The 27,460-nt window shown below is 36.2% G+C and overlaps 2 protein-coding genes across 7 annotated transcripts in view; one reads left to right on the forward strand and one right to left on the reverse strand.

Moving 5' to 3' along the window:
* Window positions 1-11,530, reverse strand: part of LOC115440747 (ubiquitin carboxyl-terminal hydrolase 7) — a 28,992-nt gene extending 17,462 nt beyond the window's left edge. For 4 of the 6 annotated variants that reach the window (XM_030165178.1, XM_030165176.1, XM_030165177.1 and 1 more), the window contains exons 1-4: window positions 11,090-11,530; window positions 10,866-10,995; window positions 8,865-8,903; window positions 6,301-6,422 (exon numbers count right to left, since the gene is read on the reverse strand). In XM_030165178.1, the coding sequence (XP_030021038.1) occupies window positions 6,301-6,422; window positions 8,865-8,903; window positions 10,866-10,944 (240 nt within the window). In that variant the 5' untranslated portion in view covers window positions 10,945-10,995; window positions 11,090-11,530. Of the gene's footprint in view, window positions 1-6,300; window positions 6,423-8,864; window positions 8,904-10,865; window positions 10,996-11,089 lie in introns of those variants that run through there. The other 2 variants (XM_030165179.2, XM_030165182.1) reach the window with 2 other exon arrangements.
* Window positions 11,531-11,956: 426 nt separating this feature from the next.
* On the forward strand, window positions 11,957-27,452 carry LOC115440722 (protein asunder). The gene is made up of 13 exons (XM_030165142.2): window positions 11,957-12,275; window positions 13,298-13,372; window positions 13,901-14,046; window positions 17,917-18,072; window positions 19,055-19,145; window positions 19,717-19,845; window positions 20,338-20,448; window positions 21,040-21,200; window positions 22,552-22,692; window positions 22,944-23,094; window positions 23,441-23,583; window positions 23,887-24,035; window positions 26,757-27,452. Exons 1-13 carry the CDS (start codon window positions 12,051-12,053, stop codon window positions 26,993-26,995), a joined length of 1,917 nt encoding a protein of 638 aa, XP_030021002.1. The 5' UTR covers window positions 11,957-12,050; the 3' UTR covers window positions 26,996-27,452.
* The last annotated feature ends 8 nt before the right edge of the window (window positions 27,453-27,460 follow it).

Here is a 27,460-nt window from a genome sequence, read left to right on the forward strand (position 1 = left end):
CCCGCCCAGGAGCATCGCGTCTGCTCAGGTCACCACTGTCTGGGCTGCCATGTTGTATTTGAAGTTCGGAAGTCTAATAGTAGTGTTTGTTACGCGTCGGTTTAGTATGGAATATCATTTCACCACATGCTGGCGGTACTGATCACCGTACACAAGGTGTCAAATCCCGCCACAGTGGCCCACATAAGTGTGTCGCTTCGGAGATCAGCCTATGTATATCCGGTGCCAACGAACCGGCAGAATTGTACCGACTGCCGAAGAGTAATCATCACTCGTTAGACGACATTCTATTGGACCCCACTCCACTTGGCATCAGGTGCAGTGCGGTCACATTGCACGTATAAAAATAAAATTAAAATAACGTTTATTAAAGAAATAAAAAAAATCGGTATTATGATATCGCGATAGATTCGTCTTTTATGACTTCATTGGACGAATAAGCTCTCTAAATAAATTACTTACAATTTTAATGAATTTTCCTCAAGACTAAATCGAGGCCACGTCACTCAATAAAGATATGACGCGACCAGACCAAACTCAGATACTAACCAACGTCACATAAATGTAAAGCCAATGACTTGGTTCCTGTATCTGCTCCATTTGTGATTCAATAATACGTTGTGCCAGTGGATGTCTATTTCAGACGGAAATGTTTACAAACACCGACACCTCATCGCGGCTATTCCACGAAGATGCAAATAAATTGAGAAGTACAGTAATCGGCAAGTCAGCGATATCACGTCATATACGTGTCTGACAGAGACGACGCTCTACGTAACCGCTATCTTTATCTCTTTCTAAACCCAATATGTGAAATACATTGCCGAGTATTGTATGTCTTATAGGTCGATGTGTAATATTAATGTTGAGTCGGGTACACGAATTTGAGTATTAAAATAAATGTACTAGATTTTCTGTTGCCAATTTCTTTTTGCTCCAGAAAAAAATATCTTGCCAAACATTAACGAATATCTATAATTACTATTACTAACTCTTGCTCATGGGGCGTTTGAATGTACACAATTTAACTTCTAAATTATATTTATTTGACGTTTGAGTTCAATGGTTTTATTACACAATTAGAAAAGAGGAAAATTTTAAGAATAAAATGTTCCTAAAAATATTTCTTTAGAAAACATTAGACTATCTGTAAAATAATGAAAGCCACTATCATAACCAAGTATTCAAGATGGGCCAACAGCTATGAGTTTCTTGCGATTTTTGTTCAATGAAAATTGCTTTCCAAACTAAAAAGATGGACGATGTGTAAGGCAACTTATATAACATTAAAATAATAAATAATAATAATAATATTAGCCCTGTATTATTACTGTCCCACTGTTGGGCACGGGCCTCCTCATTAAAATATGTAGACCACAATATTCTAATTTTACATAGAAGAAAACACATAACATAAAGAAAGCATGAAATTTTTAACGTAATTTCCTACAAATACAAACTTCAACCTTTAAACTATAAATTCCAATCGAATTAAACGAAAGCTTTACTGAACTTAACCTTAATCAAAATCCTTTACAAATTAACATAAAGTGAAATAACAAAAGAAATTATGTAATCAAAATAATGCGATTATATAGATTACGGATACAATAGATATATTTGTAAACAAGTCACGGATTCCCTTATCAACGTTATCACATAACGAGCGTGACTACAGATGATAAATATTTTATATCACGCACGCGATTCCAAAATATAATATCAGACCTGTATTCAGTGGCGGCCTTAGTCGACGCGAGGCCCCAGGCAAAATCAAAAATACAACGCGTTGCCCCGGACGGCGCAAGTAAATTCCCCGGATTTGCTTGAACCGCCCGAGTTTGCTTGTTAAGATCGGAAAAAAGTCCTTCAAAGCCCCGCGCGCGAGGCCCTGGGCGTTTGCTCGGCTCGCCTCCCCCAAAAGCCGCCTCTGCCTGTATTATATACTGTCCCACTGTTGGACACTGATCTTCGCTACTACTGAGAAGGAATTTTCTCCCATAGTTTCGAAGACTGCAGCCTTAGCGGTCACGTGGGGGGACTGAGGTGTTGTTCATCCGCAAAATCAAAGTTATAATATCTACCTACATTTTACAACTTTTTAAATTTTTTAGCTGTTGGTACTCCGATCGACGCAGAATGAGCTCTCAGTGCCTTAAAGTCTGGCAGCCCATCTTTTGGGTCCCGATTTAATTAAACGTAGAACTGGATACCAAACTTGTGGAAGCTTCCAACGATCTTCTCTATTGAAATTCGCGTAAACGTAAGAAGTCATTATTCCTATAGAGAACTTCTCAGGTATGCAGGTTTCCTCACGATAGCTTCACGATAAAAGCAAGCGATAATTAACAATGTAAATACACTCGTAATTATAAAAGACAGAGGTGTGTGTGCCCTTGGGTTTTGAACCTGCGGACATTGTTTCGGCAGTCCGTTCCACAACCAACTAGGCTATCGCAGCTACATTCCACACAATGTTATATCCGGATGCGGAATAATTATTCAGAGCACTTACACTCACTAGTACATTTAATGTGACTAAGAAAATTAAAATCCTCGTCATGTTGTGGTTGAATATGGAACTAATGTCTTGTACTAACAAAGTTGATTTTAAAACGATAAAGCAAAAGTGCCGCCCTCAAAATGGGTTTTTTATTGTCCCAACCAACTATGAGTGCTTTGTTGCCACTTATGAGTAACAGTTTACTATCATTCAGTTCGTCCCAGCATTTAGTTAAACGAAACACTGTGTAAGCTCTTTTAAAAATGAATTTATACACAGCAAAAATAGCTCAAAAGAATTGTTTAGTATCAATATTTCTTGCGACGAAAACAACAATAGCACAATAGCGAGGAAGTTCTTTGAATGTCCCCCGCAAAACCTACACATGTCTGAGAAATACTTTATACGACACATCTGTATCCTTCAGACTGCTAACACTTAGGTATTAAGACATTTATTTATGAACTAACTGTGCGCACAACGTTTGCGTGGACTTAGATATGTCTCAGACTTCCTACACCCTTCCCGTAACATAGGACACGAGTAACCAGTCTCCCCCGTTTGTCCACCTGTCCACGACTCACCCTATCTGTTACACAGAATAAACCTTAAATATTTCATTAAATTTTGAATTGAATGAGTGCTTAAGTGTAATACTTCCGCTGAACATTTGAGCAAACAACAAAAATATTCACTATACAGACACGTAAATTCGATTTTATGAATGTACTAGATGTTGCTCGCGGTTTCGCCCGCGTGAAGTTTTTCTCGCTACAACACTGCAGCTATACATAGTGCCACCTATTCCACACCAGCGCCATCTATGTAAAAATCGTTATTCACCACAGGACCCAAATTACCTGGAAATAGTAGGCTATGTGTTAATCCAGGACATGATCTAGGCGTGTACCATATTACATGCAAATCCGGTCATCTGTTACTGCGTTTACTTCTAACGAACATACTGACATTTTTTTTTACAAACTAGCATTTATAAGAGGATGTATAAGTAGAAGAAGCAACAATAACTTTGACCCTGTATAATGTTCGACATTATGTTGATCTACTTAGATGTGTTTTACCATTAAGAAGAATAGGATATTTCGTTGTTCACCCAATTTGATGCACGAATAAATTAAATAATTTGAATATCAATTTAACTAATTCACAACAATAGGGCGGCTGACGATAAGGCTGGCGGCGAATGCTGCGCAAAAGCTGGACAGAGTTTCGATCCAACAGCTCAATACTGGAGGAACTGAAAATATAAGAGGGACTGTCCACCATCGTTATCCGTAGATGTCTCCAGTTCTTCGGTCATGTGGCGCGAAAAAACCCTGACAACCTGGAACGATCTATCTTGTTAGGAAATGTTGAGCAGAGCAGACCACGTGGCCGCTGACCAGCTCGTTGGGCTGATGAAATAAGCAAGACGCTAGCCATGACTATCCCGGAGGCACTGCATCTAGCGGAGGACCTTCATGCCTGGCCAACAGCTGTCCAAGACCCGACCAAGTGACAGGGGTCACGATCCTCAGCATTGAGGGAACGATTAGAGAGAGAATAGGACGTACAAAACATTAAACCTCAACATTAATATCTATAAACTTTTTTAGACATCGCGACACAAAGAAATATATGTTATTCGTGTATCAAAACTGCGGTTTGGATTGCAATTCGTAGTATCAAGACTATTTTTTTTTATCAAATATTTGTTCGAAATTGGACAAGTTTATTTTTTTTAATTTCCATTTTAACTTCTAAGGAAATACGAACCTATAACACTTCTTTATATCATCATCCTAGCAACCATTCCACTTCTGATCCAATCACCTGTCCGTCACAAGTCGTAATTATAACAACACTGCTGGCTGGCAGGTCTCATGACTCATGTATCGAGATAGCATTGTCTGTACACAGATAGTGTATCAACAGTTCATAATAAATTGCGTACTATCGATACCCTAATATATTTGCATTGTTTCATTCGATAATAATGAAACCCAATACACACACCCTTTGTAACTCAAAATTTAATAGACAAGATATAAATTGTTACAGTACTAAACAGAATATTTTATGAGTTATTAATTTTATAATATATTTTCGATAAAAACATTTTTACAACGGAAAAAAGCTTACCCCCTTATTCATTCATTCATTCGTCTATGTATAAAGGGGTTAGACCATAGATGAATTGGATTTGAATAACTGTAAAATGTTTTTTTTTAACTTGATCAAGAAGAAACAAAGTTACTGTTCATATTATATTCAAGGAAGATAAGACGAAATATACACATGTTTACTTTTCATTTAACATTATCCTCTGAGTACGATGGATTTTAAACACTTCCCCAATCGATATCGATTGAAATGACACAACTAAATAGTATGCACGATAAATCTACATGTTCAAATAACGAGTACATGATATATAAACAAATTTTTAATCATTTTTCAGTTATCACTATTGTGTTTGACGATACCAAATATGAGCACAATCTTTGAGATTTTTTTTAACATTTTACTTCTTCCTACCTTATATCTATGGAATTAAAGATTTTCAGTGTACTTTTACATACAAATATACGTGCAAGAAAAATACGTAACCAGCGCATTTCAAGATATAGTGAGTATTGTACGTCCATTATTATAGTTATTTCTATATCTAAATAAAATTATTTTTCGGATTTTATTACGGTTTTTTATTTTATGATTTTCTAGCGACGTTTGGAAGTCTTTGCTGCATTCATGGCCACGGCGGAGACTGAGGTGTTGGCTGTCCGAAAAGTTAAAGTTATAATAGCTTAAAAGTTAAAGACTTCTAATACCTAGTTATTTCTAAGTAGATGTTATTTTTTAGCTAGTTTATCAACTTTGACGTCACCACTTTTTTGTACTTCTGTTGGCAACCAGCAATTTGCGTGTATTGATGATTAGTTCCACTGAACTCTCACTGAGATATCTATCTCACTGAGATATACCATATGATTTCTTACGAAAAATATCAGAATACTTTATAACACAAAGTTTAATTTATAATTAACAATTATAGATCAACTGGAAAATCTTTGAGGGAGGCCCATGTCTAGCAGTGGACATCCTGCGGCTGATGATAATAATTAACAGTTCTAGATGGGGTTGCTACCGTTTATGACCTGCCTCGGTGCCGTAGTTGTATTGCGTACGCAGTACGAGCACCGCTCTGGGCTGCAGGGTCGAGCAGTGATATTAGATTTTTCGGCACAATATCAGCCCCGACTTCTGAGTCTAACTTTGTTACCAATACGGCACACAATCTATCACATCATAGGAGCTTTAGCGGTGTATGTAAATAGAACCCGCTATAGAGGAACAGATGGTTGCATTCCTTTATGGAAGGGGAAGATTTCTAGTCCGGCAGATGTTGCGCCTGACCGACCGCGATCCCTCCGACAGTTCCTATTCGGAGGTGGTGTATATTCTACGCGTCGTGCAAATTTTGCCATCGCAATCCAGGATCGTCTGTCGCCATCTTGCGTGATTCCTATGCGATAAATCACTACAGTAGTGTCAATACCACATAAGTCTTCTAGTAGTTCCATTGATGTTGACGAGATGGCGGTGTGTATACTAATTGCACCGCCACAGACCTAACACACATGGCGAAAATTGTTTTCCACAATTGCACTTCTGCCTATTTCTTCGGAGACAAAGGCGTACTGCGTTTGTTTTTTTTTATCGCTTACCATCGGAGAAGGTCTTGCTTGTTTCAAGCAGTTGTAATAATTAAAAAATATATTAATAAAGTCACTTACGGGCATATCCGAAGATGTCGTCTCCTGGTTCTTCATCACTTCGCTCATCACGACCTCGCCGTTCGGCCCTTTCATAAGATCGTCGTCCCAAACCTTGTCGGTGACCGCGTCCACTGTTTCAACTGGAAATAACAATACATTTATTTACAATAAAATAGTTAAATCATTTATAACATGAAAGTACAATTTAATTAGTATAGGTATCTTTAAGAGAATGATTCGTATGGAGATGTCGCGAATACTTGCTTACTCGTGCTCTAAGCACGTTACATGGTTATGTAAATACGAGCTTACCACAGTTACACGTTGGGCGTATCTAGAGTTTGTAAGCTTGAATTGTTAGGCATTTATGACTCGTGCTAGCATTACGCACGTTTACTACGCACTTATGAAATTGCAAGGGTTAGGACTTGAGAGGCATCATGACGCGACGCCAATATTTAGATGTATGAAAACTAGCATACAAGCTACCAGTAGGCCCAATGGGTAAACACTACTATTATTTTCAATCATAATACAACTGTGTAATATTAACAAAAAAAAATCTAACCTTAAAAATGACGCAATTTCTCCGTAATTATATTATTTTCTAATATATCGCTTAAGTTACGAATAAACTTAAGAAAAATTAAATTTAAGACAGAAAAAGTCGCCCTCTCCATTGTTTTATTGGTAATTATGACGTGTGCTGTCAATATGACACATAGTAAAAAATATATCAAGAAAATGTTTTATATATTGATATAAAACTTTTTTATTTAAACTTTTTAATCATAATATAGAAAATGTGATCATTAAAAAAATAGTAATATACAGACAAAATAATATATTAGGTGAATCAGGATGAAACATTTCATTCTCTAAAATACCAATTTAAAAAATAAGAACAAATTGATCAAACTATTAAAATAAATTAATAAAAAAAAACAACAAATTAATGATTTATTATGAATAAACAATGCATGTGTGAGCATGGTTCAAGTGGCAAAATTGTTAGTAGAAACTCCCAACAGCAAAAAAAGCCGGCTATGGCAAAAAATATATACATTATTAGATGACTTCAAAAAAATCAGATTCAATAAACATAATCTATCCATATGTTTCTTTATGATTTTCTCAGAAAATAATAAACCAATTTTGATAATGATTTCTTATGTTTACGCGAATATTCGCCCCGTGACCATGAAGGATGCAGTCTTCGAAATGTAGGGGAAAATTATAATAAAAGAAAACCGCGATAAAATCCGAAGAGCTGGGCGCAAATCATCACCAAATGAATTAATCACCACAAAATCTATAAGTTTTTATTAAGGCCCAAAACAAGAAAGTCGCGAAATTCCTTGACTACACGTAATATAATGCTGAAACTGTAAAAAAAACTATTTTTTTTTGGCAAATTGGAAAGTGGAAATTATCAAACAAATAGTTTTATGTGAATCATATCTAGATTAATGCTAACTAAGTATGCCTACTTGAATTAGATATAGGACTATAATGGTTACCAAGCTTAGTAGGCAGTTCTAAAACAAGTTTACCCCCAAGATTGAATATAAATATAACCAAACACTTGAGATAATATTATCTAAATAATCCTTACCACCAGTTACTTCATTGAGAGTAACTTAGTTATTGTTACTTTTGTTAAAAATATATCAACTCTTATGGCTTTTAATTAAGCTCTTACTTTAAGTTTTAGAGCTTATTACAGAACAGTCTATTACACTTCAAAGAAAAATTGGTACATCTCAAGAATTTGCCACATACTTATGACCATACACTAAAATTTTGGAACTGTAAGGGTATTTCAGTTTTCCAACTACCAACATTTAGACACAAATCAAACATTGGGCTTAGAGAAAGAATTAATCCATGGACTTCTCACTTCATAGCTGGCTATTAACTCATAGTGGGTTAAAGGCAGCAAAAAATCCATTAGGTAAAACAACAAAAATATTGTTTCAATTAAAACTTACTAGCTAATTTCATCCTTTTACCAATTAATTTACATATTTTTTTTTACATAAAAAATTACTTTATTTAGAAGTTACTTAGACTAAGTAAATAAATTACCCTATAAAAAAACTTATTCAATATTATTAAAAATGTTGTTATGAAATTTCATAAAGTATATTTCTTTACCATCAAAATTTCTTAATGCTATAATTGATATGAAATAACCAAAGCATATAGCTTCTACAGCATAAAAATAAATTTATTGATTTGTTTTAAATAGAACAAACAGTGAGGGACCACTTAATGATAAGCATTTATCAAAACCCATACAGTTCTACACCAAACACATAGACATTATATTAAGACTCCAAAATAATAAAAATCTGAAAATACCACAAATGTAAAGTGACTCCACAAACATCACATGAGGAAGAATACTCCTTGTGAATACCAAAATCTTCATTATTCAGACTACATGCAAAATAAAGTATGATGGTATTATATGATCAACTTCCAATATCCATGAAATGAGAGCATGTATGCTAGTGCTAAAAACATATTTACATATGAAAAGAATTATTAAAACAAATTATAATTGAACATTTACTAACCACAGACAAGAACTTTCTTATTTCTTTGGTCTTTCTTAACTGAAACAATTTAATTTAAATAAATAAAACATTTACTATTTGGCTGTATAATTTTAGTTATTATTTTGTGTACATTAAGTTACTTATATTATTTATTATCAAAATAAATGTTATATATTGTAAACCACTTTCATTGTCAAAGTGATGAACCATTTTTGTATTACATGGATTGATTAGCCAATTAGGATGTTTGAAGTACATCACAATTTTAAAAGTTTACAAATCATATTAGTACATACAATGTTTTCCCATTTTTGTGTAATGTTTTTTATATGCAAACCAGCAAACATTAAATTTGCATATAAATCGGTGTCATAGTACCCTCCATATACTTTGTACTTGTATAGAAATCAGACAGATTAATATGCACAATAAAAAATTAGAAACGCAACATTTAAATATGAATAATTAAGATGAAATATAAATTTAATAGCCATATATTACTTTATTAGAAAAGTAATTGTCATAGTATGTTGGTATCAGAATGTATAAGTCACTCATGACTAACTCAACATAAAATCTTGGAACATAAGTTCTGACTTAAAATTCATGAGAACACTAAAAAGTAAATATTTGTTTGTTATTATAAGACAGCCAATACATTGCAATACTTTGTGCATTACAATGAGTTCCAAAATAATATGTAAAATTAACACCTCTTTATTGTAAACATTAACAAAGAAAAAAAATGTTAAAACCTGGCCATAGATAGAACAGACTTCATTTTTTTTTTGCCTTAGTAGGCAAACAAGCAATCAGTCTGCCTGATGGTAAGCGGTATCCGCAGCCCATGGACTTTACAATACCAGAAACACAGCCCAGCTATTGCCTACTAGGAGGTGAGCACTCTTTTTAAACCTTGTTTAAACAAGGTCATGTCATGGAAGCAACACCAATGGAGGGAGTTCAATCCAAAGTTTGCATGTGCATGGCAGAAAGGACCATAAATAACCATCATGCAATTCACATAAGGAAAAATTGTTAATTTATAAGCTTGAATGCATAGGTTTAGTATATTAGTGTTACTATTTATGTAGTGTAACAACACTGGTAATATTTACAACAATTTATTTATAGTACATCTAAATATAGATCTGGCAACATTTAAAAAAATCTTAGCATTCTGTGTTTGTATTATGTACAGTTTATGAAATAATATAAGCATTTATTTACTTCTGGAAAATAATATATTAATCAGAACAAATGAATTTTCATAAACAAAATAAAGGGCTATCTTTAGTGTTTCCTTAAATTGTTCGTAAACAACTTATCTTCTGTTGTACTGGAAAATATAGTGATACAAAATACTGCAGGAAATCGAAAGTATGACATACTGGTTTTAATTATTTAGTGTGTTGATGTCGAATAATATAAAAGAGTTTCACAAAATGTTTGAAATTGTTGAATGGAACAGTATTTCAATGTCGTGGATTATGAATTACAGTTTATTACCAAAATTAAATAGCAAACACTTCAAAAAGCAACATTACTTCAAAATAATACACAAAATTCATGTGTAAACAAGAAACATTGCCACACTTTTGGTCAGTCCAAAATTTTACAGACACAACACTACTCAATACAACTCTACATGACTATCTATATTTAGATCAAGTGTGGAATAACAACTTGCACTTTTAGAACAAAGACAGCAAATCATTTGCAAATCAATAATGCAATTATGATACTAAACATTTGTGACACATTGAAATTTACCCATTGGAAGGGAGCATGTTGTAATAGTTTATAAACAAATTGAAAGGTAATGGACATAATTGGAAACATTTGAGGTTAACTCAAATAATCAATGAGTGCTGATTGATGCAATGCACAATAATAACGCATGATATCACACTGCAATATGCAATGCTAGCAATTTACGTGAAATTAAACATAATGTGCATTGAACTGAGCATAAACAAGGCCAAATAGGATAATGGCGTGATGTCAGCGCTAACTCACCGTCTTGTGTCTCCATCTCCTCGACCTGGTTCACATTGGAGTCGTGCTGCTGCCTGTCCGGGGCAGGCGTGTGGTTCATGTTAGCCGGGCGCGCCACGGGGGACTCTCGCCCACTACTCGACGATATTTCCTAAACAAACACTCCGCTTAGACAACCAACTTATTCATCCGCCTTCACCACTCCACCCTGCTATTGTCACGTCCCAGTATTCCACTAAACGTACCTTTAAAGCCTGAGGCTTACTCCCTTTGCACTTGCCGAAAATCCGTTGGACGAATTTCAGCGAACCTTTCTCATCGACTCGATTACCCTGCGTATTGGGGTTTTTATTTTTCTTCGACGGTAAGGCGTTAATTTTCAAAGAATGTTTACTAGCAGCGCGGCCGATGTCTGCAATTTTTAACACAAGGGCCCGATAGTCGACAGGTACGCTATTAGCACATTCCTAATCTTATAATCATTGCCAGAATTGCTTTGTCACTTCGTCGTGTGACGGCGGAAAAGGAATGATCACTAACGTGTACGGGTATCGAGTTATTTTCGCGAAAATAAACAAAATGGTGGAAGTTAATTTAATTTCTGACTTGGGATGTGTGGCCCGGTTTGATCGACGAATGCACCATTTTATCATTCTCTCACATTTGCTCACATTCACCATAGTGTTGTGCCAACATCAACAATAATTTACGGTTTTTACTTTATGGAAAACTTACCGTATCTGTAAAATATTTTATAAATATTATAAAATAAATAAGAAAATTTCTAAAATAATCGTTTCTCTTCAAAGAATATAAAGCAGCTTATAGAAAAATTTGATAACCAAATTGAACAATAAAGACAAATACCGCACCCCACCATAAAGCGATATAAAAGAAGGATAAGTAATAAATAAATATATATTTTTTTTTTATCACTATCTCTCTTTGTTTTTAATTCATGTGTTTTATAATATTTTGAATAAAAATAAACTCATGAGCTAGTCGTAGACCTATACAAAAGTAATTATCTGTACTCTATCACCACGCCATTGCCCTTTTTTTGTAATCAAGGGAAGAAAAAAAATCTCTATGCCTAAAAATAAAATGGCTTCTACATCCGACATCTGCCGTCAAACTTGTCATGGGTTGTCAAGTCTTGACATATTTTCATAAACATGAAAACAAGGAAAATATAAAAAAAACAAAATGAATTCATTATTCCCAGTAAATCATAAAACCATATTCGTGTTAGACCACACTCCATATTTCGGTATATCTTCAGAAAATCCAATAGACTTCGATGTATCAAAAAGCCGGGGACCGGGATATGTTCCTTTGCCACCCATTTGTAAATCATTGTGGACTTGCAGCGTTGAGGCCGCTGTTGAATATTGTCGTATAGTATGGGATCTATTTCCTGAGGGGAAGTTGGTGAGTGTTCCTTTAGAGCAAACGGACCTTTGATATAAAATACAACCTATCCTTCAATGATCTGGTTCAAAATTACAGTTTCTGTAACACTGCATAATCCTCATTAACAAAGAGTTTACTTTCATTCGCAGAGGCTTTATTTGGTTTCTTTGTATTTAAGTCAATTAAAAAATCTACATGCATTTTTCTCCTACAGACTTCAGAATATAGACAGCCACAGACCTAGCAGTAATGTTAAAATAGAGTTATGAAGAATATCAAAATTCAAGTAATGGCTACACAATGAGTCAATATTATAATTTCTGCTAGATACTCTTAATAAAGATTTCTTCATATTATCCCCCCTTTTCCCTTCCCTCCAATGCCGGGTTGGAGCAGCCATACTCATCATTCCTTCACCATATGGGTCCAAGAAACCTCTTACTTATTGTGCCTAAAGCCACATCTTAAATTCATAGCCTTACTTAAGTGTAAAAATGTAATTATAATTTAATATTTTTATATTTTGATAAAAATAATTCATATTTATCAAGATACAATTTTTAAAGGGTTGGCATATAGCTCAAGTGATATTGGGATTTTATTCATAGTTTTAGTGATATTTTTATCAAAGTGGGCAACTTCCTAAAGCTACTGAGCTTTGGGAAGTGGCTTACCACGCCCACTAGAGTTATGTTTGAGTATAGCTGAGGTAGTACAACACATTTCTAGTATGTACAGAATAATATATAAAACATGGTTGATGTACTACTGGTACACATGAAGCATTTAGGATGCACATTAATCATGAACACTGCTAGGGAAATGAACAATGCATTAGTCTGTATTTCCTGATTTTAAAACAAGTATCTTCAAGTTACAAGTGAATATGTATCTTCTAGAAAAGCATGTTCCACCATATACCACATCATCACTTACCATCAAGCAAACATAGTGACCAAACACAAGCCTATATATTCTAATAAATAAAATATATATAGTATTGATTTATAGGTATTTTTTATAGTCTTGTGTTATTCCAGGTCAGATTTGTAGTGAGTGATTCAGCTGCACACATTCTGAACACATGGGCCACTACGCAACAAAATTTAACTCATGTAAGTTGTTTTATTGCTTACAGATTTATTTCATATTATTGTATTTTCAGAGATATAAATATAGCCTAAATTATAGACTGAAAAATCTTTTACCTACCAGTAAAATCCATGTCCTTTCCATAAATCAATTATGGTATTCTAGTTGTTTGTGAACCAAACAGGATGACTAAAGATTTTTAGATGTATGTTCAGATTTTAGCGGTATGTAAATGTGTTACGTTAAGACTAAAGGTTCTATCAGTATGTAATTTTTTATAGAGGAGGAGATCACAACTTAAATGTTATTATATGTTGTAAAACAAACCCTTCATAATAGGGTTACATTTTGACAGAACCTTGAGACCAGATTACGGATTGAACTTGAACAGATTGGAAGTGGCAGTGTAAAAAAAAATACATTAAAACTAAGTACTATTATCAGCCACAGGCAGTGCATTACTGTCCATAGACATCCCATAAAGATTACCAGATTGATCTGTTGAGTGCCATACAAAATAATACTATAAATTAAACAGCACTTTTGCTCAGATCCTGAATGGCCTGTGTCTTGTGGGGCCGGTACGGCGCGGCGCAGGCGGCGACGTGGTCGGGCTGTGTGCTGCGATCGAAGCACTGGGGGAGGCGTCGCCCACGCAAACTTCGATGCCTAATACTGACAGACACTACCAGAATCGGTAAGATATTCTATTTTAGTATATAAGAAGTGCTGGTGGCAGGATATTTGTATCCTTTGAGGTCCCAGAGCTTCACCAAGATCCAGATAGAGACCAACATGGGGTTTTAGCCGGTAAAAGTCCGACATACCCTGCTTACCATTAGTAGTTGGAGATCCAAGAGGATTTTCCCCATGAAAAAAAAAAAAGTATATTTGTATCCACCCAGGTAACAACAATTGTATACAAGTTGTAAAACCGGCCATAGTTGCCACCTAAGTGTGTTGCATTCTCGTATCAGCCTGTGTAGATCTAGTTACAAACAATCTGGCATAATTTTGTCGATTGGCAAGGGGTAATAATCGTCTGTTGACACTATCTGGCCGTATTCCTCTTACCATCAGGTGCAGTGGGGTTACTGCTGTGCCAGATGTAACTATTGTTTACAAGACTCAAAATAGGTACCAGGGTAAATCAATTTACTTATGATTTCTAGGAAAGAAACCCTACAAAGAGTTGCTTTAAATTTTCATCTATTGATTCTTCTTGTTTCTTTTTTTTATTAGAGTTTGGCAAAGTGGCTACATTGCAGGTTTTGTCTGTTAAAGCATTGATTCGCTTCCTACAACAATCTATACTTCTATACTATTATATAAAGCTGAAGAGTTTGTTTGTTTGTTTGTTTGAACGCGCTAATCTCAGGAACTACCCGTCCAATCCGAAAAATTCTTTTTGCATTGGATAGCCCTTTGTTCGTGGAGTGCTATAGGCTATATATCATCACGCTATACCCAATAGGAGCGGAGCAGTAATGGCTAATCTCAGGAACTACCGGTCCAAACTGAAAAATTCTTTTGCGTTGGATAGTACTTAGTTCGTGGAATGCTATAGGCTATATATCATCACGCTATACCCAATAGGAGCGGAGCAGTAATAGCTAATCTCAGGAACTACCGGTCCAAACTGAAAAATTCTTTTTGCGTTGGATAGCCCTTTGTTCGTGGAGTGCTATAGGCTATATATCATCACGCTATACCCAATAGGAGCGGAGCAGTAATGGCTAATCTCAGGAACTACCGGTCCAAACTGAAAAAATCTTTTTGCGTTGGATAGTACTTAGTTCGTGGAATGCTATAGGCTATATATCATCACGCTATACCCAATAGGAGCGGAACAGTAATGAAACATGTTGCAAAAACGGGGAAAATTATTAGTTTTGAGAGCTTCCGTTGCCTGCGCTGCGTAAACGGTTAAAGTTATGCAACAATGATGTATGACGGGATTGTTCCACTTAAAAAGTTATAAAAAATATATTATAAAACAAAGTCCCCCGCTGCATCTGTCTGCCTGAACGTGTTAAACTCAAAAACTACCCAACGTATTAAAATGAACTTTGGTATGGAGACAGTTTGAGACCCTGGGAAGAACATAGGCTCCCGGGAAACTTCTACTTTTATAACGGAAAACTTTAGCCTGAAAAACTTTATAACGCGGGCGGAGCCGCGGGCAAAAGCTAGTATATTATAATTTTATGTCTACCTATCTCTTTATAGCAATTATCATGAGCCTATTTTATGTATATTCGTGAACAATATTTACATTTTATAGGCATTATTCTATAGTCACACTTACTGGTCTATGTGCATATTAAATCTATACTATTATATAAAGCTGAAGAGTTTGTTTGTTTGTTTGTTTGTTTGTTTGAACGCGCTAATCTCAGGAACTACCGGTCCAAACTGAAAAATTCTTTTTGCGTTGGATAGCCCTTTGTTTGTGGAGTGCTATAGGCTATATATCATCACGCTATACCCATTAGGAGCGGAGCAGTAATGTCTTATCTCAGGAACTACCGGTTCGAACTGAAAAATTCTTTTTGTGTTGGATAGCCCTTTGTTCGTGGAGTGCCATAGGCTATATATCATCACGCTATACCCAATAGGAGCGGAGCAGTATTGTCTTATCTCAGGAATTACCGGTCCGAACTGAAAAAATCTTTTTGGGTTGGATAGCCCTTTGTTTGTGGAGTGCTATAGGCTATATATCATCACGCTATACCCAATAGGAGCGGAGCAGTAATGGCTAATCTCAGAAACTACCGATTCAAACTGAAAAATTCTTTTTGTGTTGAATAGTCCTTTGTTTGTGGAGTGCTCAAAGTTATATATCATCACGCTATGACCAATAGGAGCGGAGCAGTAATGTCTAATCTCAGGAACTACCGGTTTGAACTGAAAAAATCTTTTTTTGTTGGATAGCCCTTTGTTCCTGGAGTGCTATAGGCTATACATCATCACGCTATGACCAATAGGAGCGGAACAGTAATGAAACATGTTGCAAATCGAGGAAAAATTATTAGTTTTGAGAGCTTCCGTTGCGTGCGCTGCGTAAACGGTTAAAGTTATGCAACAATGATGTATGACGGGATTGTTCCTCTTAAAAAGTTCTAAAAAATATATTATAAAACAATGTCCCCTGCTGCATCTGTCTGCCTGAACGTGTTAAACTCAAAAACTACCCAACGTATTAAGATGAAATTTGGTATGGGGACAGTTTGAGACCCTGGGAAGAACATAGGCTCCCGGGAAACTACTACTTTTATAACGGAAAACTTTAGCCTGAAAAACTTTATAACGCGGGCGGAGCCGCGGGCATAAGTAAATAAAAAACAAAAATTCAAACACATGTCATCACGAAAAACCCAATACTCATATTCTAAATATTTGTCTATGTAATGTAAATAGTAATTGTGTCCACAATTGTTTCGCGTCACGTTTCGTTCACACGCGTATAAAGGGCATTCAACTAGCCGCGTCAAACTTTGTCAAGAACCTATTTTTTTTATTTATTATCATTTATTTTCTCTTGATATTCTATAATAAGATTATAAAACTAAAGCGTTTGTTTTTTTGAATCCCCTAATCACAGGAACTACTAAATGGAATTTATTTATTTTTTCACTGATAAGAAGCTACATTAATCCTGAGTGGTAAATTTTTATCCAGGAAAAACTGTTCACACGGGCGGAGCCGCGGGCAAAAGCTAGTTATAAATAAATAAATCAGTCATCTTTTGTATTCGAATGTTCATTTCACTTACCCTATTTTGTTTATATCTCAATGGTCATCAAATTAATATGTCAGACTATTCCTATAGGATCTATAGAATAGGTTTAGTCATAAGTTGCAATGGCTAGTTTTTGCTAGCTTATACTCTAGATTCAGCCGTTGCGAAGATCTCTTTAACAGTAATCAACAACATTAAATATTGTTTATCCTGATACAGAATATAAACAATGAAATATCTGAAACAAACTCTCGAACTTTATCAGTTATGTGAGTACTATATACATATAATACTAACTTTTGCTTGCGGCTTCGCTGGCGTGATGGAGTTTTCCGGGATAAAAAGTCCCGCTAAAAAAAGTATCTGATTTAATTATATTTATCGCTCACTATTTCGGACATAGTGGCTTTCACATAAAAGGTAGATACATGCTGTCACGGACTTTTATGTAGAACTATTTAAGGCGATACCTCAAGGTCCATTTTCATACATTTTGTTTCACCTTTAATCTGGGTAGCTAAACAAGTATTGGCAAGTAAAGAATTTAAATTCACGTCTAGTTAGTGATTAGTTCTCGCAGTTGAAAGAAAAACGTAAAAATAATTAATAATCATGGATATTTCGGCCTTTAAAATTTAATATGACGAAATTAAAATGTATGAAAATGGACCTTGAGGTATCGCCTTAAGACAAACAATCCTACGGTACATCATCAACATAATGGAACAAACATAACATATCCATACTTCCATACATCCATCCTCACAAACTTTCGCATATACAATATAAGTAGGATACAAACATTAAGTGCATATATTTTTTCAGCGGTCGGATAATATGCATAACGAGTGCAAGAGATGACGACTCCATACGTAGTTTGGCTGAGATAGCTCTGAACACGCTCATACAGCAGAACAAGAAGGCCTCATTAGTGCCCCCTGCTACATCCACCGAACCCACCACATCTACACCTGCGGCACAGTGAGTATTGAATGTGATTTGAGGATGAGTTGATCAGATAGTTGTTTCGGTTTGAACTCTTTATTGAATGAATCCCTCTCCTAGCCGAATTTCGACCACGGCGGCCAATCTCAACGGAGATCAGCCAGGTACGCAGGAGATATTATAGTGCACAAGTGTGTGCGCAATACACAGGTGCACTCTCTGTTCCTTCACTCTCATAGTCCAGTGAGACGGCAATCCGACAAGACCGGAGAGAGATCAGGCGCAGAACCAAAGGCTTTATGTGCTTTCCGAGGCACGGGGGTATCTACACCGCCCACTTCCTGACTCCGAGCTGCGACTGAGTAATTTTTATGATGGAAAAACCCAGTCACAATTATTTTGGCCCGACCCGGGATTCGAACCTTACACTTACAACTACGCCACCGAGGCAGTCAACTCTTTATTACTAGTACCCCATTACCTAAATGTTATGCTTTCTTATTACTTGACAGTACACCATAGGCGTAGTTAGAAAGGTGGGAGAAGGGAGGTCAGAGCTCCCTCACCCCACCAAATAAAGTTTGTTCAGCTAATAATTGACTGTTTTTAAACTGCCAAACTTCTGCAATTTTTTTGTAATGAATATGAATGTCATTCAATGCAAATTGTTATTACTTTATTTTTTGAACCTAAACACCAAGAAAACTGATGAAGTAACTAGAAATAGACCTCTTCATCATAACTGTTAAAAAGTAAATTCTATAATAGAGGTTTATATGTAATGGGCTCTGTATTTCGCTACATTTAAAAGAAAAGTGTTCTTTACTTAGTCAGTGGAACCCTAGTTTAATTATTCTCTCTGTGTAATAAACCATGTAATGAACATACTGGTTGTACTCCACTAATAAAATTCATAGAAATCTTACTCAATCTATTTGAAACCATAACCCAATACTAATTTGATAATACATTTGTTTTTATATAGTATGAAATATTATTCATTGGTCATTTATTTCAGACCACTAGTAGTACATTACTGCCATCTGGTGATAATCAACGTTACCCCAGAGAAGGCCGAAACTAGAGTTAACAATCAACAGTTAACTGATGTAAGTAATATAACTTAATATTATATAACAATTATATGTATAGTTCACACCCTGCCTACCCCTATGGGGTACGGGGATAAGCACACTCTATCAAGTGTGGTAGGTTTTTACCATAAAGTTTGTGAAGGTTCATGTAGTAAGCTTTCTTTTTAAGCTGCCGGGCTAATAAACGTATACGTTTATTAGCTTGGCAGACAGAGCCAGTTTATAAAAACACACAGTGCTTTCGGGCCAGTGCTTTAAGCACTCGAAACCCTTATAAAATTAAGTGACCATGCTGCGGGCAACCCACTAACAGATCACAAACCTTGGCTCAGGATGATCACTGGAAGAGGATGAGACATCAGTGATTATGGTAGTAAGCTATGAGTAAAAAAGGTGTATGGTAATATCATATATAAGGGACGGAGAGACAGATTGTCATATCAAATGGCAATATACTCGCACTCGTCCTAACATCATAGGACGGAATAAAAATGGCCGGAAGTGGGTGAACCAGTTAAGCCATTCCCTACTCTTTCGTGTATAAAATGTATTAGTGTACGTGTCTATAATAATATTGTTGTAACAGATGGGCGGCGGCATAATGGGTGTCGAAGTGATAGTTTCTCGGGCGAGTAACTTGGCCAACTTGTTGGGCCGGCTGGTGTTACCGCACTATAGGCTAGCCACCACGACAGTCACAGGCATTCCGATGAAGGTAATTGAGTTAGTTAAAATGGAATCAGAACTGTGGAGATGTTTGAATCTTAGAATTAAAGTTAATTATTAAATTATTGGGTAGTTTGAACCAATTTGATGATTGAGATTTTATATTGTTTGTGATAAAGTTAGGTTGTTTAAACGGAATAGTAAGGGCAAAGACCGCTGCAGAAGATAATATTAGTCATATTTCGGCATCACATAAATTATAATCTGTGTGTAATACAAGGTTTGGGTTTCATGATACATCCTTTGGCATTCTAATTTTTTTTTTTTATTTTCGTGCATTTTATACATAACTAGCTTTTGCTCGTAGCTACGCTTGCGTGAAGGAGTTTTCTAGGATAAAAGTCCCGCTCTTAAACAATCTCCAAACCAAAGTTCATAAAAATCCGTCCAAAACATTTTGAGAAAATCGATAACATACAGACAAGATAGAAAAGGGGACTTTTTTATATTATGTATAGTTATTTTTAAATTCCCTGTTCAGGAAGAACAAAACGCAAGTTCGAGTGCTAACTACGACGTGGAGATCATCCACTCGGCGGAGGCGCACGCGGGGCTCCGCGCTGGCCAGACGCCGGCTGAGGCGGCTGAATCGGTGAGTTTCACAACAGGGCCTCAGTACCCCCATTTGTACCCCCATGTATGTTATTCAAGTTCGGCTCAGTCATGTATACCGTGAACCTTGTTACGAGGTGGTATGTTTTATTTTCGCTTTGTGGTAAAAGTTGAGTGAAACTTAAACGGTATTTAACCTGGCTGATAATTATAAAGATGAAAATTTGTTGAATTTAAAATGTAGATTTATAATAATTATCAAATCTAAAAAAAATGCCTGTTCTGTTTACTTAGTGTAAAAGGTTTGAGAAAAGTTTTATAAGATCGAAATATTATTCGTAGTTACAAAAACTCGGTGGACGGAGGCCGCTCCTAAATGGTCTAAAACTATTTAAGGGAGGCCTATGTTCAGCTGTGGATTTCTAAACGCTGAAAATGATAATGATTATTCCCAATAAAAATACATATTCGTAATAGTATTCTTACATTTATAAAATTACATTCGTGTGGATTGATAATCGCATGGATATAGAAAAGACATAGAAGAGAAGAAGAAATATAGAACCAATAAAAAGTGTTTTTTTTTTAGTTTTTTATTATCTTAGTGACCGTCTTTCCCCTTTCTCCCCAGGTGGTGCTCCGGTGGTGGACGCCGCGCGGCGCGGAGGGCGGCGCGGGGGGCTGCGGGGGTGCGCTGTGGCGCGTCACGCCCGCCGACGTGGCCTCGCGCCCCTCCGCCTGCCTCGTCAACTTCCTGCTCAACGGACGCTCTGTCACCCTTGAGGTTCCTAGGTATACACTTGAATGGTTATTTTGTATACAACTGACTCAGGACACGGGAAAATTGCTTCTTCACTACATATTATGAAATGAAACAAAGTCGCTTTTTCTGTCCCTATGTGTGCTTAAATCTTTAAAACTACACAACGGATTTTGATGCGGTTTTTTTTAATAGATACAGTGATTCAGGTTATATGTATAACTAGCTTTTGCTCGCGGCTCCGCCCGCGTTATAAAGTTTTTCAGGCTAAAGTTTTCCATTATAAAAGTAGTAGTTTCCCAGGAGCCTATGTTCTTCCCAGGGTTTCAAACTGTCTCCATACCATAGTTCATCTTAATATGTTGGGTAGTTTTTGAGTTTAAGACGTTCAGGCAGACGGATGCAGCGGGGGACTTTGTTTTATAATATATTTTTTTAGAACTTTTTAAGAGGAACAATCCCGACATACATCATTGGTGCATAACTTTAACCGTTTACGCAGCGCACGCAACAGAAGCTCTCAAAACTAATAAATTTTCCCTGTATTTGCAACATGTTTCATTACTGCTCCGCTCCTATTGGGTATAGCGTGATGATATATAGCCTATAGCACTTCACGAACAAAGGGCTATCCAACGCAAAAATAATTTTTCAGTTTGGACCGGTAGTTCCTGAGATTAGCCATTACTGCTCCGCTCCTATTGGGTATAGCGTGATGATATATAGCCTATAGCACTCCACGAACAAAAGGCTATCCAACGCAAAAATAATTTTTCATTTTGGACTGGTAGTTCCTGAGATTAGCGCGTTCAAACAAACAAACAAACAAACTCTTCAGCTTTATATAATAGTATAGATTTTACCAATAAATGATATGACGAGATCGTTGACCCCGCACATCAGCTGATTATTATTGTGTTACATTACGTTTTATTTTTTGCAATTTGGTTTTGTTTAAATACAATTTTATATTTATTTAATTATTTAATTATAAAACGTGATGCTGTACAAAAACATAAAAAAGTAAAATTAAAATTATTCGATCGCGATATATTTTTATGTTATAGTATCGAGAATCACAAGCATTGTCATCAGTTTTATTTTCGGAAGTGGTCACCTGTATATTTGCCACCAAGGGCAATTTTTATGAGAATATTATAAGTAAAAGGGACGGAATGTCTTTGGGAAGGTATTGATGGTCTAATATGTATCGGCGGTTGAAAGGCCAAGCGACTTGAGCGACATTTTTTTCGAAAATTTTTAACTAGTTTAATAAAATATAGAAAAAAGTGCTGATTTTAAATATGTATGAAACTTACTTTTAAAAGAAAAAATTACGCTCAAATTAATTAGCCTTTCAAAGGTCTGTATGTGTGTGTGCAGGAAGGGCGGCGGCCGGTCGGCGTCGCACGTGCTGGCGGCGCAGGGCGGCGAGCTGTGGATCGGCGCGCTCGGCGGCCGCGCGCCCTGCGACGACCCACCCGCGCTCTCCGACGGCGCCGGGGGACGCGTCACCGACTACAGGTAGGGAGGGATGGGGGGGGGGGGGTACACAATTCTTAGACGTACACTGATGGCAGAGTGTTCGTGGTAATGGATCTTCTCGTAAACCTGGCTGTGGGTTTTGTGAGACTTTTCCATCTCTATTCATGGCATCAACGCTTCGTAGACGATTTAATGATGCCTGGCTATGTTGTAGGTATTCTCATAAAGAACAAATTTCAATATTACCCACCTGATGTTTATAGTGTTCAGTTACTTATAACTTTTCACAGAATAAAAGAATTCGGCGCATTGATGCAACAGAATAAATTGTTCCCGCTGCGAGGAACCGGCGCAAACACGCGCGCTAGGACCAAACTACAAAGACTGACCACATACTGGCCACTCACTATTTCTTCCACGCTTATATTTAATTTGGGATCGGTGAGTTACATACATGGAATATAAATATAGAATTTATTGTGATGTTTAATTGTTCTTTCCTCAAGTAAGAAAAAGTGGATAGAGAAGAAAAATGGAAAAATATAATAATAGATTATAGAATATACTTTATAAAAAAATATTGAAAGAAATATTAATATCTACAAGTGTTGCTTGTACTGCACAACGTTTTTTTTTTCTTTTAAAACTATTCCTTTTTACGATAGCGTGCTAAATTTTGACCTGATGTAAAATTTTCGTATTTCCAAAAAGTCATTGACAGTAATCCGCTTTACACAAAATAGTCTATCGATGTGATCTCATATGACTAATCCAAACATTTCCTCAGGTGATGGACCCACTCACAAGGCTGGTGGTGCAAGAGTCTCTGACGGATGAAGAAGTAGACCAGTGTCGCAGTGTACTCCTGTCTTTGCTAGGGATGGAGTCGAGACATGAGTTCCCCTCCGCCCAACTGCCTTCTAATATGAGGTATCTTTATGGTTTAAGACGGTTTTAACTTTGCTGCAGTTTCGTACGCGCCAATTTTTACTCTAAAAAAGTAACAGAAATTAAAAATAGCTTTTGTTATTCAAGGTGCTACATCTTTTATTGATTCAGTGGTTCAAAAGAAAACTTCAAACAAATTCACTTACAAGGAAAACGTGTGTTTTGTATGAAAGACTTTGTGTGTCAAGTATTGTCTTAGCACCCTAAATGTAACACTATGACTACCCAAAAAGTCATTAATACTGCTATGTTTGAGTCGTGCTACATGTCGCATGTATGGTCCAGAGGCAAGAGCGGGCGGCGCGAGGAGCAGTGGCGCCAGGTGTGGAGCGAGCTGGAGGCGCTGGTGCGCGCGCACTCCAACTCGGCCGCGCACCGCACGCTGCTGCGCGTGCTGCTCGAGTGCCGCGCGCACAACAACCACGGCTCCGACAGTGAGTTGTTATATTTTACTATTTAATAATAATATAATACTATCAGCCCTGTATTGTATACTTGCCCACTGCTGAGCACGGGCCTCCTCTACTACTGAGAGGGATTAGGCCTTAGTCCACCACGCTGGCCTAGTGCGGGTTAGTAGACTTCACACAACTTCGAAATTACTATAGAGAATTTCTCAGATGTTCAGGTTTCCTCACGATGTTTTCCTTCACCGTTAAAGCGAACGATAAATTCACAAAGAATACACACATGAATCCCTTGGGATTTGAACCTGCGGACATTCGTCTAGGCAGTCTGTTCCACACCCACCTAGGCTATCGCCGCTGTTTATTTTACTATTTATATTTTATTAAACACTAGATGTTTCCCGGTGCACCCGAGTGAAAAGCTACAAAGTTCCTACATTTCTGGAGCTGATCATAACGCCATTTGCACAACGTCAGCGTCATTTACTTAAAAAATCGGTTGTAAAATTCAAATATAATATGACCAAATTACGGGGATAAAAAATGGCCTATGTGCTAATCCAGGACATCATATATGCGTATACCATATTTCATCCAAATCCGTTTAGCTGTTTTCTATATACTTCTAATAAAAATCCAAACATTTTCTCAAACTAGTACTTATTATATTATTATAAAGAGAGTTAGATATACGGATAGGATTTACGTCGTATAAATAGGGGACCGGCCTGTGTTCGATTTTGTACATTATTCTATATGTAATGATTGATAATACGATAAAGAAACCCTCCTGCGAAAACTGCATTAAAATTGGTTAAAAAATGATCCAGTAATTCATATTTCAAATATTACTATGTGCCGAAGTGGGCGCGAAGTAGGGATATCGCTTCATCTCTATCTTTCGCACGCGTCGCAATGCCCGATGACGTCACACGTGGGTATTGCGCCTCTTTTCTGTTTCTTGTTACTTACCCCTTCTACCGAAATTAAAAGACTTATAACTTGTTGATTTTTTACCGGATTTAAATAATTCTTTCTGTGTTATAATTTATATAACGTAAATATTTGATAATAATAAAGAACAAAAATGAGTCCGGTCCCCTATTGTATCCCAGAAACAATAAAATCCGGTAAAAAATAAAACATCGTTATATTTTGATATTTGGTAGAAGGGGTCAGTGCAAAAAAAAAAAGAAAAGGATCTTAATACTGGCTCGTGATGTCATTGGGAATTATGATGCGCGAAAAAAAGAGATAGCATTACGCCCTACTTGTGCACTAATTTATTTGAAACATCAATTACTGCCTCATTTCTTAACCAATTTTAATGCCTTTTTCAAACAAGGGCTTCTTTTTCGTACTATTTGATGTTACATATGAAGCACAAAATCAAACATAGACAACTACCCTATTATAGATGGCTTATCTACCAGGTTTAAATGCAAGTCCTTGGATACAAATCTGCGAACCATCCATATGTACCCAGATCTTTATGGATGTTTATGGGGCGGGCGAATTTACGCGAGCATATTTAATTTGGATTGCTCATTAAAGCATTAGCGAGTACCATATTTCAGCAATCTTCTATGAAAACTAGTCTAGATTTTTGGATTTTTATAAGAAGTAAACGAAAAATCATATGCTAATAAATTTTGCAGACAAATAGACCAAATTTGAATTATAATTACACTTTACTTTGTATACTAGAAATAGTCTTCCACGTGGACGAAGCCATGAGTAATATATAGTTTAATATTAATGTCAATTCTTACCACGCCAAGACTAAACGAAATATCTTACCATCCCACGAATTTGTATGAATATACGATCCAAATTAGTCACAAGTTGTAAGACAGAATGACTCACTACCTTTGCACGAGCGTTCGCGACACTAAATCTTATTTATATAAGCAACTATGTAGGCAAATATATTTGCGTAATATATAATTTATTCGTATTAGTCATTATTACGAAATATGCTCAGACATGAATCAGGAATGTCGTTAGATTTTTACTTGTGAAAAATGGTAGTGCAAGAGTAAACAATACGGTATATTATAAAAGCGGATTTTGTGTTTGACTGATGAGACAGAGAGAGCAAATTATGTATGTAATCGTAAAACATTTTATACTTAGCCATATAATATATTGTCTTATAAATGTTATGGCCGTGGAAGCTTCTATATTCGATTTAACAAGGCCAAGCAACAAAAAATATGTTGGTCTACTTGAAATCTAATCTTTTTAGTACCCAAAGCATTATGAGCTTTAAAGGGAGTCTTAAATATTTACTTAACATAAAAATAATGATTTTGGATATTAATTACTAACACTTTTGTTGAAGTTCCATGTTGGATGTGTGTATTCGTAAAAGTAACGCCAGATGAATGGGAAGAGTAGATTTTCTTACATTTACCAAACCTATCTATTGCCTCCATTTTCAATAATCGATCCCAATCGCTTTTATCGATCTATCTCAAAAATGGACCAATCAGAACAAAGTTTTTTTTGACATGCTTACAAATGAGTTAATTTGAATGGTTCATTAACGGAATCGGTTTGAAATTGGGATCGTTTGTTTATTTATTTATTGGATAAGGATTTCTAACGGAGTTTACAATCATTCTTATAATACACATATTTATAGCTATAATCACTTACGTAATTGTAACTCTGGTCATAAGCAATCACAAAATATATCAAACCATTATCATTTTTTATAGAATAACAATTAATAACTCTTTCCAGGTGAATCCCGAGCTACGGTAATACGTGCGACAACGGACTCCCCACTATCCCCTGTGGGAGCCGGGAATGGGTCTTCCAGCTCGAGTAACGACGTGTGGGCGCCGCGGAACGTTCTGGACGCGCTCATAGGGGCGCCGCGACCGCCGCGACGACCAGACTTCGCTGGAAGGATGGCGGCCGGCAATAGAATTGCGACTTTGTACCCACATTTACAGCAGGATGTTGAAGCTCAGCATTAGTTGGAAAATTGTATAAGATGTATAGCTTGATCAGGAAAATAAACTTGCTTTGAGGACGGCAATTTTGCTTTTTCGTTTTAAAGTTAATATGTCAGTACGAGAAAGTTCCCTATTTTACCACAGCATGGCGAGGCGTGTTTTCCTTGTTAGGCTATAAATAGTAGGGAACAGCACTCTGTTAGAAGAGTATTTTATAAAATGATTGTCATTTTGAGCAAAAATATTAGCTTCATGGATTTACAATGATCTAGATATTTTGTAAATTAAGTAATATTTTTTATACTGAAACACAGCAATTTATAATTGTTCTTTTTCAATATGAATGCAAGTTATTTTTATCTCTAAACTGACGACTTCATTACACTGTGTACATTGCACTTTATAAAAAAAGAACACTTATAAATCAGTGTAAGTTGCTGCGAATATTGTATATAAGAAATAAACGATAGAAAACATACAAAGTGG

This window comes from Manduca sexta, chromosome 12 (genome assembly GCF_014839805.1).
Source record: "Manduca sexta isolate Smith_Timp_Sample1 chromosome 12, JHU_Msex_v1.0, whole genome shotgun sequence".
NCBI classification, from domain to species: Eukaryota; Metazoa; Arthropoda; class Insecta; order Lepidoptera; family Sphingidae; genus Manduca; species Manduca sexta.

Bases quoted from the DNA above. Each gene is read 5' to 3' on its own strand.
- LOC115440722 (XM_030165142.2), top strand. From the start codon at position 12,051: ATGAATTCATTATTCCCAGTAAATCATAAAACCATATTCGTGTTAGAC. The intron at 19,146-19,716 runs GTAAGTAATATA...TTGTTGTAACAG, and splicing joins ACAATCAACAGTTAACTGAT to ATGGGCGGCGGCATAATGGG. The intron at 23,095-23,440 runs GTGAGTTACATA...ACATTTCCTCAG, and splicing joins TTATATTTAATTTGGGATCG to GTGATGGACCCACTCACAAG.